Here is a 14,405-nt window from a genome sequence, read left to right on the forward strand (position 1 = left end):
GACATCAGTCAGGAAGTTAAAGCTTGGTCGCAAATGGGTATTCAAAATGAACAATGACCCCCAGCATACTTCCAAAGTTGGACAACAAAGTCAAGGTATTGGATTGGCCTTCACAATGCCCTGACCTCAATGTTATAGAACATTTGTGGGGAGGCTTACAAACCTGTTACACCAGCTCTGTCATGAGGAATGGGCCAAAATTCACCCACCTTATTGTGGGAAGCTTGGGGAAGGCTACCCAAAACTTTTGACCCAAATTTAAAGGCAATGCTACCAAATACTAATTGAGTATGTAAACTTCTGACCCACTGGGAATGTAAATAAATCATTCTCTCTACTAATATTCTGACATTTCACATTCTTAAAATAAAGTGATGATCCTAACTGACCTTAGACAAGGAATTTTTACTAGGATTAAATGTCAGGAATTGTGAAAAACTGAGTTTACATGTATTTGGCTAATGTGTATGCAAACTTCCAACATCAACGGTATATATATACACACACACACACACAAATACAGTATCATTCAAAAGTTTGGACACACCTACTCATTCAAGGGTTTTTCTTTATTTTTACTATTTTCTAAATTGTAGAATAATAGTGAAGACAACAAAACTATGAAATAACACATGGAATCATCTAGTAACCAAAAAAGTGTTAAACAATCTAAATATATTGGAGATTCTTCAAAGTAGCCACTCTTTACCTTGATGACAGCTTTGCACACTCTTGGCATTCTCTCTACCAGCTTCACCTGAAATGCTTTCCCAACAGTCTTGAAGGAGTTCCCTCATATGCTGAGCGCTTGTTAGCTGCTTTTGCTTCACTCTGCAGTCCAACTCATCCCAAACCATCGAATTGGGTTGAGGTCGAGTGATTGTGGAGGCCAGATCATCTGATGCAGCACTCCATCACGCTGCTTCTTGGTAAAAATAGCCCTTACACAGCCTGGAGGTGTGTTTTGGGTCATTTTCCTGTTGAAAAAGAAATGATAGTCTCACTAAGCGCAAACCAGATGGGATGGCGTTTTACTGTAGAATGCTGTGAGAGTCATGCTGGTTAAATGTGCCTTGAATTCTAAATAAATCACTTCCAGTGTCATCAGCAAATCAGTCCCCCACCATCACATCACCTCCTCCATGTTTCACGGTGGGAACCACACATGCGGAGATCATCCTTTCACCTACTCTGCGTTTCACAAAGACATGACGGTTGGAACCAAAAATCTCCAATTTGAACTCATCAGACCAAAGGACACATTTCCACCTGTCTAATATCCATTGCTCATGTTTCTTGGCCCATGCAAATATTTTCTTCTTATTGGTATCCTTTAGACCCTTTTGGGCTCCTGAGTGGCCCAGCGCTCTAAGGCACTTCATCTCAGTGCTAGAGGCATCACTACAGACACCCTGGTTTGAATCCAGGCTGTATCACATCCGGCCGTGATTGGGAGTCCCATAGGGTGGAGCACAATTGGCCCGTCGTCATCTGGGTTTGGCCGGTATAGGCCGTCTTTGTAAATAAGAATTTGTTCTTAACTGACTTGCCTGGTTAAATAAAGGCCTGATTCACGCAGTTTCCTATGACCAGTTGATGTTGAGATGTGTCTGTTACTTGAACTCTGTGAAGCATTTATATGGGTTGCAATTTCTGAGGCTGGTAATGCTAATGAACTTATCCTCTGCAGCAGAGGTCCTCATGAGAGCCAGTTTCATCATAGCGCTTGATGGTTTTTGCGACTACTTGAAGAAACGTTCCGAATTGACTGATGTTCATGTCTTTAAAGTAATAATGGACTGTCATGTACCTTTGTTTATCTGAGCTTGTCACAACACAACTGATTGGCTCAAATGCATTAAGAAGGAAAGACATTCCACAAATTATATTTTAACAAGACACACCTGTTAATTGAAATGCATTCCAGGTGACTACCTCATGAAGCTGGTTGAGAGAATGCCAAGAGTGTGCAAAGATGTCATCAAGGCAAAGGGTGGCTAACTTTGAAGAATCTCAAATCTTAAATATATTTTGATTTGTTTAACACTTTTTTGGTTACTACATGATTCCATATCTGTTATTTCATAGTTTTTATGTTTTCATTCTTATTCTACAATGTAGAAAATAGTTAAAATAAAGAAATACCCTTGAATGAGTAGGGGTGTCCAAACTTTTGACTGGTACTGTGTATGTGTGCATATATATATATACATATATTATTAATCTGTCCTCGCTTGTCTCTCAATCATCCATGTGGGTTTGTATCTTCCTGATATTCAATAAGGAGGGGACTTGCAGCACGTGAAGAACCAAGTTCTATTTTAACGCTTGGCTACGCAGACGCACGTTCATGCAAGCGAGCTGTGTTGGTGAAATGATTGAATAACATGTACAGTGGTGCAAAAAAGTATTTAGTCAGCCATAAATTGTGCAAGTTCTCCCACTTAAAAAGATGACAGAGGCCTGTAATTTTCATCATAGGTACACTTCAACTATGACAGACAAAATGAGAAAAAAAATACAGAAAATCACATTATAGGATTTTTAATGAATTTATTTCCAAATTATGGTGGAAAATAAGTATTTGGTCACCTACAAACAAGCAAGATTTCTGGCTCTCACAGACCTGTAACTTCTTCTTTAAGAGGCTCCTCTGTCCTCCACTTGTTACCTGTATTAATGGCACCTGTTTGAACTTGTTATCAGTATAAAAGACACCTGTCCACAACCTCAAACAGTCACACTCCAAACTCCACTATGGCCAAGTCCAAAGAGCTGTCAAAGGACACCAGAAACAAAATTATAGACCTGCACCAGGCTGGGAAGACTAAATCGGCAATAGGTAAGCAGCTTGGTTTGAATAAATCAACTGTGGGAGTAATTATTAGGAAATGGAAGACATACAAGACCACTGATAATCTCCCTCGAACTTGGGCTCCACGCAAGATCTCACCCCGTGGGGTCAAAATGATCACAAGAACGGTGAGCAAAAATCCCAGAACCACACGGGGGGACCTAGTGAATGACCTGCAGAGAGCTGGGACCAAAGTAACAAAGCCTACCATCAGCAAGGGCATTGAAGATGAAACGTGGCTGGGTCTTTCAGCATGACAATGATCCCAAACACACCACCCGGGCAACGAAGGAGTGGCTTCGTAAGAAGCATTTCAAGGTCCTGGGGTGGCCTAGCCAGTCTCCAGATCTCAACCCCATAGAAAATCTTTGGAGGGAGTTGAAAGTCTGTGTGGCTCAGCAACAGCCCCAAAACATCACTGCTCTAGAGGAGATCTGCATGGAGGAATGGGCCAAAATACCAGCAACAGTGTGTGAAAACCTTGTGAAGACTTAAAGAAAACGTTTGACCTCTGTCATTGCCAACAAAGGGTATATAACAAAGTATTGAGATAAACTTTTGTTATTGACCAAATACTTATTTTCCACCATAATTTGCAAATAAATTCATAACAAATCCTACAATGTGATTTTCTGGATTTTTCTCATTTTATCTGTCATAGTTGAAGTGTACCTATGATGAAAATTACAGGCCTCTCATCTTTTCAAGTGGAAGAACTTGCACAATTGGTGGCTGACTAAATTCATTTTTCCCCCACTATATGTGTTAAACGCTAGCACACGACATGTTTGGTTTGGGTGTAATACCTGGTCTCACCTTAACAAATGAGACTGTCAACAACAGTTGTTTGTGCATGTTTGTGTGTGTGGGTTCACATATTCATGTGTGTGTGTGTGTGTGTGTGTGTGTGTGTGTTTATGAAATAGAAATACAGTTGTGAATGAACAAGTCACTTCAGAACTGTCTTTCCTTAAAGATGCTTGGCTTTGCTTTGATAGGGTACTACAGTAAAAGTGGTCGGTTAAAGTTTGAACAATGTTTTCTATTTGGTCCTGCTGGTGAGCCATTGCCCAATAAATTGCTCATTGACTGGAGGAACTATTGATTTTAGACTTTCAATTCAAAATATGTATCAGTGCCTTATTTAAAATCAATAGCGAAGCTGACACAACAGTTTATCTTTTCACTTGATTTTCTCTTTACAACTACTGTCCCCAGAGAGGCTGGGGGAGACAGTCAGTCAGATATTGGGAGAGAGAATGATAAACTACAGAGAATGAGAGAGAAGTTATAAAGATAAAGAGACAAAGGCAAGAGTAATGGATGATGAAGTGAAACAGAGAGGCTGATGCTGGACATTCATCCTGTGTGTGGGCTGAGAAAGTGACAGCTGAGAGACAGATGGTAAGATGGGATGAGTATGTGTGTGCTCACAAAAAATCATCAATGCGGCATCCCGGGTGGCGCAGTGGTTAAGGGCGCTGTACTGCAGCACCAGCTGTGCCATCAGAGTCCCTGGGTTCGTGCCCAGGCTCTGTCGTAACCGGCCGCGACCGGGAGGTCCGTGGGGCGACGCACAATTGGCCTAGCGTCGTCCGGGTTAGGGAGGGATTGGTCGGTAGGGATCTCCTTGTCTCATCGCGCCCCAGCGACTCCTGTGGCGGGCCGGGCGCAGTGCGCGCTAGCCAAGGTTGCCGGGTGCACTGTGTAGCCTCCGACACATTGGTGCGGCTGGCTTCCGGGTTGGACGCGCGCTGTGTTAAGAAGCAGTACGGCTGGTTGGGTTGTGTATCGGAGGACGCATGACATTCAACCTTCGTCTCTCCCGAGCCCGTACAGGAGTTGTAGCAATGAGACAAGATAGTAGCTACTACAATAATTGGATACCACGAAATTGGGGAGAAAAAGGGGTAAAAAAAAAATAATAATAATCAATGGCACTGGTTGACGTTTTACATGCTCCTGGTATTTTGTTCGTTTTTTTGCGTTTTTTTGCGTTGTTTGTAACTTATAACTTCTGTACATCAATAGTGATTACTCACCTCGAACTGGAAGAAGCTTTTTCCTTTAACGAGTCCGACGAGAAGGATAAACTGCTTTTCCGGGAACATGCCCAAATCCCCGTAATTTGCGTGAGGAAAAGACAGAGAAAAAGGGGGCGGAGGTCGGGCTGCCTTCTGAGAATTTGTTAGCGAGCGAGTAAACCCCCACTGCCATCCATTCTATTGGCCAACGTGCAATCATTGGAAAATTAAATCGATGACCTACGATCAAGATTATCCTACCAACGGGACATTAAAAACTGTAATATCTTATGTTTCACTGAGTCGTGGCTGAACGACGACACGGATAATATAGAGCTGGCGGGATTTTCAATGCACCGGCAGAACAGAGAAGCTATGTCTGGTTAGACGAGGGATGGGGGTGTGTGTCTATTTGTCAGTAACGATGTCTAAGAAGTCTCGAGGTATTGCTCGCCTGAGGTAGAGTACGTTATGATAAACTGTAGACCACACTATCTACCAAGAGAGTTCTCATCTATATTATTCGTATCCATTTACCACCACAGACCGATGCTGGCACTAAGACCGCAATCAACCAACTCTATAAGGCCATAAGCAAACAAGAAAATGCTTATCCAGAAGCGGCACTCCTAGTGGCCGGGGACTTTAATGCAGGCAAACTTAAATCCATTTTTACCTCATTTCTACCGGCATGTCACATGTGCAACCAGAGGAAAAAAACTCTAGCCCACCTATACTCTACACACAGAGATGTATACAAAGCTCTCCCTGCCCTCCATTTGGCAAATCTGACCATAATTATATCCTTCTGATTCCTGCTTACAAGCAAAAACGAAAGCAGAAAGTACCAGTGACTCGCTCAATACAGAAGTGGTCAGATGACGTGGATGATACGCTACAGGACTGTTTTTCTAGCACAGACTGGAATATGTTCCAGGATTCATCCAATGGCATTGAGGAGTAAACCACCTCAGTCACTGGCTTCATCAATAAGTGCATCAATGACGTCATTCCCACAGTGACCGTACGTATATATCCCAACCAGAAGCCATGGATTACAGGCAACATCCGCATCGAGCTAAAGGCTAGAGCTGCCGCTTTCAAGGAATGGGACACTAATCCGGACACTTATAAGAAATCCCGCTATGCCCTCAGACGTACCATCAAACAAGCAAAGTGTCAGCTTTGGATTAAGGATTTTTAATCGTACTACACTGGCTCTGACACTCGTCAGAAGTTATTTATTTATTTATTTATTATTTCACCTGTATTTAACCAGGTAGGCCAGTTGAGAACAAGTTTTCATTTATAACTCAATCCTACTCTTCACAATATGAGCACAGTGACCAAAACAGCCCTGGGCCAGTTAGAGTAACCAGATAAAAACACAAGTGGGGCCCAATGCAGAGAGTGTACAGGGAGAGATGGAGAGTCCGATTATGGTGTGCTAAGCTAGTGGAATGGTGGGAGATACACTATATATACAAAGTGTGGACACCTCTTCAAATGAGTGGCTTTGGCTATTTCAGCCAAACCATTTGCTGACTGGTGTATAAAATCAAGCACACAGGAATGCAATCTCCATAGACAATGGAGGCAGAAACTCAAACAGGATATGTACCAGTGACTAAAACCATTCAATGCTAGTCTGACCAATCGGAATCCACGCTTCAAGATTGTTTAGATCATGCGGACTGGGATATGTTCCGGTCAGCCTCAGATAACATCAATCTATACGCTGACTCGGTGACTGAGTTTATAAAGAAGTACATTGGAGATGTTGTACCCACTGTGACTATTAAAACCTACCCTAACCAGAAACTGTGATGGACCGCAATTAACCATGGAAAGAGGTCTGGGAATATGCCTGAATATTAACAGTGAAGATATTCCCTCCGCAAGGCAATCAAACAAAAAAAATGTTGGTACAGGGACAAAGTGGAGTCGCAATTTAATGAATCAGACACGAGATGTATGTGGCAAGGTCTACAGGAAATCACGGACCACAAAAAGAAAACCAGTCACGGACACTGACGTCACACTTCCAGACAAACTAAACACCTTCTTTGCCTTCTTTGAGGATAATACAATGTCAGTAGGCCCACTAACAAAGGCTGCGACCCCCCCCCAACCCCCTCTCTTGCGACGTGGCCGACGTGAGTAAAACATTTAAACGTGTTAACCCTCGCAAGGCTGCTGGCCCAGACGGTATCACCAGCCGCGTCCTCAGAGCATGCGCAGACAAGCTGACTGATGTGTTTACGAACATATTAAATCACTCCCTATCCCAGTCTGCTGTCCCCACATGCTTCAAGATGGCCACCATTGTTCCTGTACCCAAGAAGGCAAAGGTAACTGAACTAAATGACTACTGCACATCATGAAGTCATCGTGAAGTGCTTTGAGAGACAAGTCAAGGATCATATCACCTCCACCTTATCGGCCACCCTAGACCCACTTCAGTTTGCATGCCGCACCAACAGGTCCACAGACGATACAATCGCCATCTCTCTGCACACTGCCCTATCCCATCTGGACAAGAGAAATACCTATGTAAGAATGCTGTTCATTGACTACAGCTCAGCATTCAACACCATAGTACCCGCCAAGCTCATCATCAAGCTGGAGGCCCTGAGTCTCAACTCCGCCCTGTGCAATTGGATCCTGGACTTTCTGATGGGCCACCCCCAGGTGGTGAAGGTATGAAACAACATCTCCACTTCGCTGATCCTCAATACTGGGGCCCCACAAGGGTACATGCTCAGCCCCCTCCTGTACTCCCTGTTCACCCACAACTGCGTGGCCATGCATGCCTCCAACTCAATCATCAAGTTTGCAGACGAGACAACAGTCGTGGGCTTGATTACCAACGACGACAAGACAGCCTACAGGGAGGAGGTGAGGGCACCCGGAGTGGGGTGTCAGAAAAACTACCTCTTACTCCACGTCAACAAAACAAAGGAGATGATTGTGGACTTCAGGAAACAGCAGAAGGAGTACCCCACTATCCACATCGAAAGGACAGCAGTGGAGTTTTTAAAAATTCCTCTGCGTACACATCACAGACAAACTGAAATGGTCCACCCACACAGACAGGGTGGCGAAGAAGGTGCAACACCGCCTCTTCATCCTCAGGAGGCTGAAGAAATTTGGCTTGTCACCCAAACACCTGACACACTTTTACAGATGCGAGAGCATCAATCGAGAGCATCCTGTCGGGCTGTATCACAGCCTGGTACGGCAACTGCACCTCTTTCAACCGCAAGGCTCTCCAGAAGATGGTGTGGTCTGCACCGCATCACTGGGGGCAAACTACCTGCCCTCCATGACACCTACAGCACTCAATGTCACAGGAAGGCCAAAAAGATCAAGGACAACAACCACCCAAGCCACTGCCTGTTCACACCGTTACCATCCAGAAGGCGAAGTCAGTACAGGTGCATCAAAGCTGGGACCGAGAGTCTGAAAAACAGCTTCTATCTCAAGGCCATCAGACTGCTAAACAGCAATCACTAACTCAGAGAGGCTGCTGCTTGCATTGAGACCCAATCACTGGCTGCTTTAATAAATGGATCACTAGTCACTTTAAACAATGCCACTTTAAATAATGCCACTTTAATAATGTTTGCATATCTTACATTACTCATATGCATATACTGTATTTTATGCCATCTATTGCACCTTGCCTATGCCGCTCGGCCATCGCTCATCCATATGTACATATTCTCATTCACGCCTTCAGATTTGTATGTATTAGGTAGTTGTTGGGGAATTATTAAATTACTTGTTAGATATTACTGCAACTAGAAGCACAAGCATTTCGCTACACTCACATTAACATCTGCTAACCATGTGTGTGACCAATAAGATTTGATTTTGATTTGAAACGTCTAGGGGCAACCCCGGCTCAACCATGAAATGGTAGGCCACACAAGCTTAGAAAACTGGACCACTGAGTGCTGAAGAGGTCGGCACGTAAAAATTGTCTGTCCATTGCAACACTCACTACCGATTTCTAAACAGCCCCTGGAAGCAACGTCAGCACAAGAACTGTTAGTCGGAAGCGTCAGGAAATGGGTTTCCATGGCCAAGCAGCCGCACATGAGCCTAAGATCACCATGCGCAATTCCAAGCATTGGCGGGAATGGTGTAAAGCTCGCCGTCATTGGACTCTGGAGCAGTGTATACTCGTTCTCAGGTGTGAGCCTCTTAGTTTCAGTGACGGGAAAGTGAAGTCCATACAGAAATGGTTAGTCGAGATCAGTGTGGAAGAACTTGACTGGCCTGCACAGAGCCCTGACCTCAACCCCATCGAACACCTTTGGAATGAATTGGAACACCGACTGCGAGCCAGGCCTAATCTCCCAACATCAGTGCCCAAGCTCACTAATGCTCTTGTGGCTGAATGGAAGCAAGTCCCTGCAGAAATGTTACAACATCTAGTGGAAAGCCTTTCCAGAATAGTTATAGGGGCTGTTATAGCAGCAAAGGAGTGACCGAGTCCATATTAATGCCCAGGGTTTTGGAATGAGGTAGTCGCCGAGCAGGGGTCCACATACTTTTGGCCATGTAGTGTATTCACTATAGGTCTCACACCTTTATCTGTTACTGCATCTGTTACTGCACTATTGATCGTTAGCATACATGAATGTGTTCTGATTAGGTGACGAACCTGGTCCCTATGGGTTAATGACTGAGCTGTTAATTACCCTTGTTTAGCCAGTATCTTCCCCCTGCCACCTTCCCTTAATTGCCCAGTACAAGCCATTGGTCAAGAGGTCTTAGTGTAGGTCTTATCTAATCAATGGAATCCTCACCCTATGGCCAACTCTGGAGAGTAAGATTGATCCAGGAAGTTTTAGGAGGGTAGAGAGGGCACCTAAACTGGAGTGATTGATAATAAAGCCTGTATAATCAAATCTCAGGCCAAAATAAATGCTACAGGCTACCCACTGCATTATTAATATTCTTTGCCACAATCACAATCTGAGGCCTTGTCCCGAATGGCACACTGTCTTCTCAATATAGTGTTCGACATTAGGGACCACTTTTTATATCGTGAATTGGGTGTCATTTGGGATGCACACCGGAAAAATGATACAGTTTTTTCATGGAGAGCTCATGCGTAGTTCAAATGACAGGTTCTTGCAGATACAGTACACTTCCTATCTGCGTTAACCTTTATTTTTCATGTTTATTTTTGGCGTGTCTCTATGCACACACACACACACATTAGCACACACTTTTCTTTTCTCATGTTTTTGTTCCTGTAACGGTTTTCTTTAGGTGAAGGAGAAGCGGACCAAAATGCAGCGTGGTGGTTATTCATGTTCTTTAATTTATAAAGACACTATACATGAAATAACTAACAAAACAACAAACGTGCGAAAACCTAAAACAGTCCTATCTGGTGCAAACACAGAGACAGGAACAATCACCCACAAACACACAGTGAAACCCAGGCTACCTAAGTATGATTCTCAATCAGAGACAACTAATGACACCTGCCTCTGATTGAGAACCATACTAGGCCGAAACATAGAAATAACCCAAAACATAGAAAAACAAACATAGACTGCCCACCCAACTCACGCCCTGACCATACTAAATAAATACAAAACAAAGGAAATACAGGTCAGAACGTGACAGTACCCCCCCCCCCTCCCCCCCAAAGGTGCGGAACCTTGACCTATAGGGGAGTAAAAATGTGGCAATAAAAATGTGAATATAAATCAACATGGAATAAGAGAAGTGTGTAACATTACAGCAGACCTAGCTGGATTAGAGTCCAATAATCCACTGGAGCATATCGTACCAATACATACAGTGGGGAGAACAAGTATTTTATACACTGCCAATTTTGCAGGTTTTCCTACTTACAAAGCATGTAGAGGTCTGTTTTATCATAGGTACACTTCAATTGTGAGAGACGGAATCTAAAACAAAAATCCAGAAAATCACATTGTATGATTTTTAAGTAATTAATTTGCATTTATGCATGAGTATTGCATAAGTATTTGATCACCTACCAACCAGTAAGAATTCCGGTTCTCACAGACCTGTTAGTTTTTCTTTAAGAAGCCCTCCTGTTCTCCACTCATTACCTGTATTAACTGCACCTGTTTGAACTTGTTACCTGTATAAAAGACACTTGTCCACACACTCAATCAAAAAAATTACAGACCTTTACATGCTTTGTAAGTAGGAAAACCTGCAAAATTGGCAGTGTATCAAATACTTGTTCTCCCATTTGTAACTATGAGTACAGAAAAAAAAGGTGCAACTGTCCCGATAGGAGAACCCTGGAAATAACTATTTTTGGTTGCAGGTAGAACCAGAGTTCTACATAGAACCCAAAAGAATTCTACCTGCAACCAAAAATCTTTGTTCTATGGGGACAGCCAAGGAACCCGTTTTGGAACCCTTTTTTCTCAGTGTACTGGGAAACTAGTCAGGCAGACAGGCCGATACAGTGCCTTGCAGAAACATTCACCCCCCTTGGCGTTTTTTGCTATTTTGTTGCATTACAACCTGTAATTTAAATGGATTTTATTTGGATTCATGTAATGGACATACACAAAATAGTCCAAATGACTTGTTTCAAAAAAATTCTACAAAAATAAAAAAACGGTAAAGTGGTGCATGCATATGTATTAACCACCTTTGATATGAAGCCCCTAAATAAGATCTGGTGCAACAAATTACCTTCTGAAGTCACATAATTAGTTAGATTGCACACAGGTGGACTTTATTTAAGTGTCACATGATCTCAGTATATTTTCACCTCTTCTGAAAGTCCCCAGAGTCTGCAACACCACTATGCAAGGGGCACCACCAAGGAAGCGGCACCATGAAGACCAAGGAGCTCTCCAAACAGGTCAGGGACACAGTTCTGGAGAAGTACAGATCAGGGTTGGGTTATAAAAACATATCTGAAACTTTGAACATCCCATGGAGCACCATTAAATCCATTATTACAAAATGGAAAGCTTATGGCACCACAACAAACTTGACAAGAGAGAGCTGCCCACCAAAACTCACAGACCAGGCAAGGAGGGCATTAATCAGAGAGGCAACAAAGAGACCAAAGATAACCCTGAAGAAGCTGCAAAGCTCCACAGTGGAGAGTGGAGTATCTGTCCATAGGACCACTTTAAGCCGTACACTCCAAAGAGCTGGGCTTTACGGAAGAGTGGCCAGAAAAAAGACGATTGGTGTTCGCCAAAAGGCATGTGGGAGTCTCCCCAAACATTTGGAAGAACTCTGGTCAGATGAGACTAAAATTGAGCTTTTTGGCCATGAAGGAAAACACTATGTCTGGCTCAAACCCAACACATCTCATCACCCCAAGAATACCATCCCCACAGTGACGCATGGTGGTGGTGGCAGCATCATGCTGTGGGGATGTTTTTCATCGGCAGGGACTGGGAAACTAGTCAGAATTGAAGGAATGATGGATGGAGCTAAATACAGGGAAATTCTTGAGGGAAACCTGTTTTGGTCTTCCAGAGATTTGAGACTGCTAAAGCTTCACTCGAATGGTTTAAGGGGAAACGTTTAAATCTCTTGGAATGGCCTAGTCAAAGCCCAGACCTCAGACCAATTGAGAATCTGTGGTATGACTTAAAGATTGCTGTACACCAGTGGAACCCATCCAACTTGAAGGAGCTGGAGCAGTTTTGCCTTGAAGAATGGGCATAAATCCCAGTGGCTAGATGTGTCATGCTGATAGAGACATACCCCAAGAGACTTGCAGCTGTAATTGCTGCAAAAGGTGGCTCTACAAAGTATTGACTTTGGGGGGTGAATAGTTATGCATGCTCAAGTTTTCTGTTTTTTTTTGTCTTATTTCTTGTTTGTTTCACAATAAAAAATATTTTGCATCTTAAAAGTGGAAGGCATGTTGTGTAAAAATCAATTTTATTTCCAGGTTGTGAGTCAATAAAATAGAAAAAATGCCACAGGGGGTGAATACTTTCGCAAGCCACTGTAGACAGGCAGTCAGACAGCTCCAGACCATTATATAGGCCAGACCTCAGCCTGTCTCTCTCCCAGCAGGGGATTGGCTTGTCAGGCTAGTTTGACTTTCCACAATTTTTTCCAATTGGCTGTTTAGAAACAGTAGTTTGGGGTTGTATTATAACAACCGTGTAATACAACCCCAAGGTCTCTCTGTTCTGCACACGGTACCTGGTGGATCTGATTTGGTGGTTGGTTGACTGACTGTGTGGGAGTGTGTTTACCGGTAAGAAGACATTTATTTTAGTGTTAAGTAGCGTATATTGAAGTTTTTGTGTACAAGCAAGTACAGCAAACATGTCAGATATAGATGTTATGCAGATGTTGTACATTGACCAACTGCAAACATTAAGAGGATACGTAAAACTCATACACCTTTTTCTTTGTCTTTCTTTCCCACTCTGTGTGTGTGATTGTGCGTGCGTGCATGCGTGCGTGCGTGCAGGCTAATGATGCCTCGGGGAACACCTGGAACTGGCTCTACTTCATCCCCCTGATCATCATCGGATCCTTCTTCATGCTCAACTTGGTCCTGGGTGTCTTATCAGGGTAAGTCTGACCAAACATACACACACACACACACAAACACACACACAAACACACAAACAAACACACACACAAACACACAAACAAACAAACAAACAAACAAACAAACAAACAAATAAAAGGGTTACAAAGTTCTTTAAATATGCTCACACGCACACACATATGCATGCACTCACTCACACATGCACACACACCAACTCTTTCCTTAGGCCCAGATAAAGTTATGCTTCCCCATAGGAACCCAGTTCTTTCTAGACTATTGACAATGTAAATGGAATGAGCCCTGTTGAGACGGACCCAGTGTGTGTAGAGGAGTGTTTCTCACTGTCAGAGACAATGAGACCGACACCACTGAGTTAAAAAAGAAGAACAAGGGACACCATTAAGATTAAAGACCTGGCCATTTTAAAACACAGGAGAGAGAGCGAGAGAGTGAGAAGAGAGAGAGAGGGAGATAAAGACAGCAAGTCGGGGGAGGGATGGAGAGAAGGAGAGTGGGAGATTACTAATTTTAGCTGTTTTCAGTGTCATTTCAGTTGAGATGCATTTCCTGTCAGTTGGAGGAATTCAAAATGAATCCGCACACTTTGGTTCGGCTGGCGTCTAGCCGAACGAGTGTGCTCGCATACTCCCTTAAAACACCTTCGCTTGAAAAACAAGAAAAAGCAGCAATAGTACTGTTTGTCCATCTTGAGACGCTGTAACCAAAAATACTGAGAATAAATGAGATCTTAGTTGCACAATTTTACATCTACAGTGCCTTGCGAAAGTATTTGGCCCCCTTGAACTTTGCGACCTTTTGCCACATTTCAGGCTTCAAACATAAATATATAAAACTGTATTTTTTTGTGAATAATCAACAACAAGTGGGACACAATCATGAAGTGGAACGACATTTATTGGATATTTCAAACTTTTTTAACAAATCAAAAACTGAAAAATTGGGCGTGCAAAATTATTCA

General features: G+C 43.1%; 1 protein-coding gene across 1 annotated transcript in view; it reads left to right on the forward strand.

The window, feature by feature from the left end:
* Window positions 1-14,405, forward strand: part of cacna1b (neuronal-type voltage-gated calcium channel subunit Cav2.2) — a gene marked incomplete at both ends in the record, with an annotated part of 126,808 nt that overhangs the window by 15,347 nt on the left and 97,056 nt on the right. The window contains 1 exon segment of the mRNA NM_001124629.1: window positions 13,343-13,446. Within this exon segment, the coding sequence (NP_001118101.1) occupies window positions 13,343-13,446 (104 nt within the window).

This window comes from Oncorhynchus mykiss, chromosome 5 (assembly GCF_057628025.1).
Source record: "Oncorhynchus mykiss isolate SJ-2025 chromosome 5, ASM5762802v1, whole genome shotgun sequence".
NCBI lineage: Eukaryota > Metazoa > Chordata > Actinopteri > Salmoniformes > Salmonidae > Oncorhynchus > Oncorhynchus mykiss.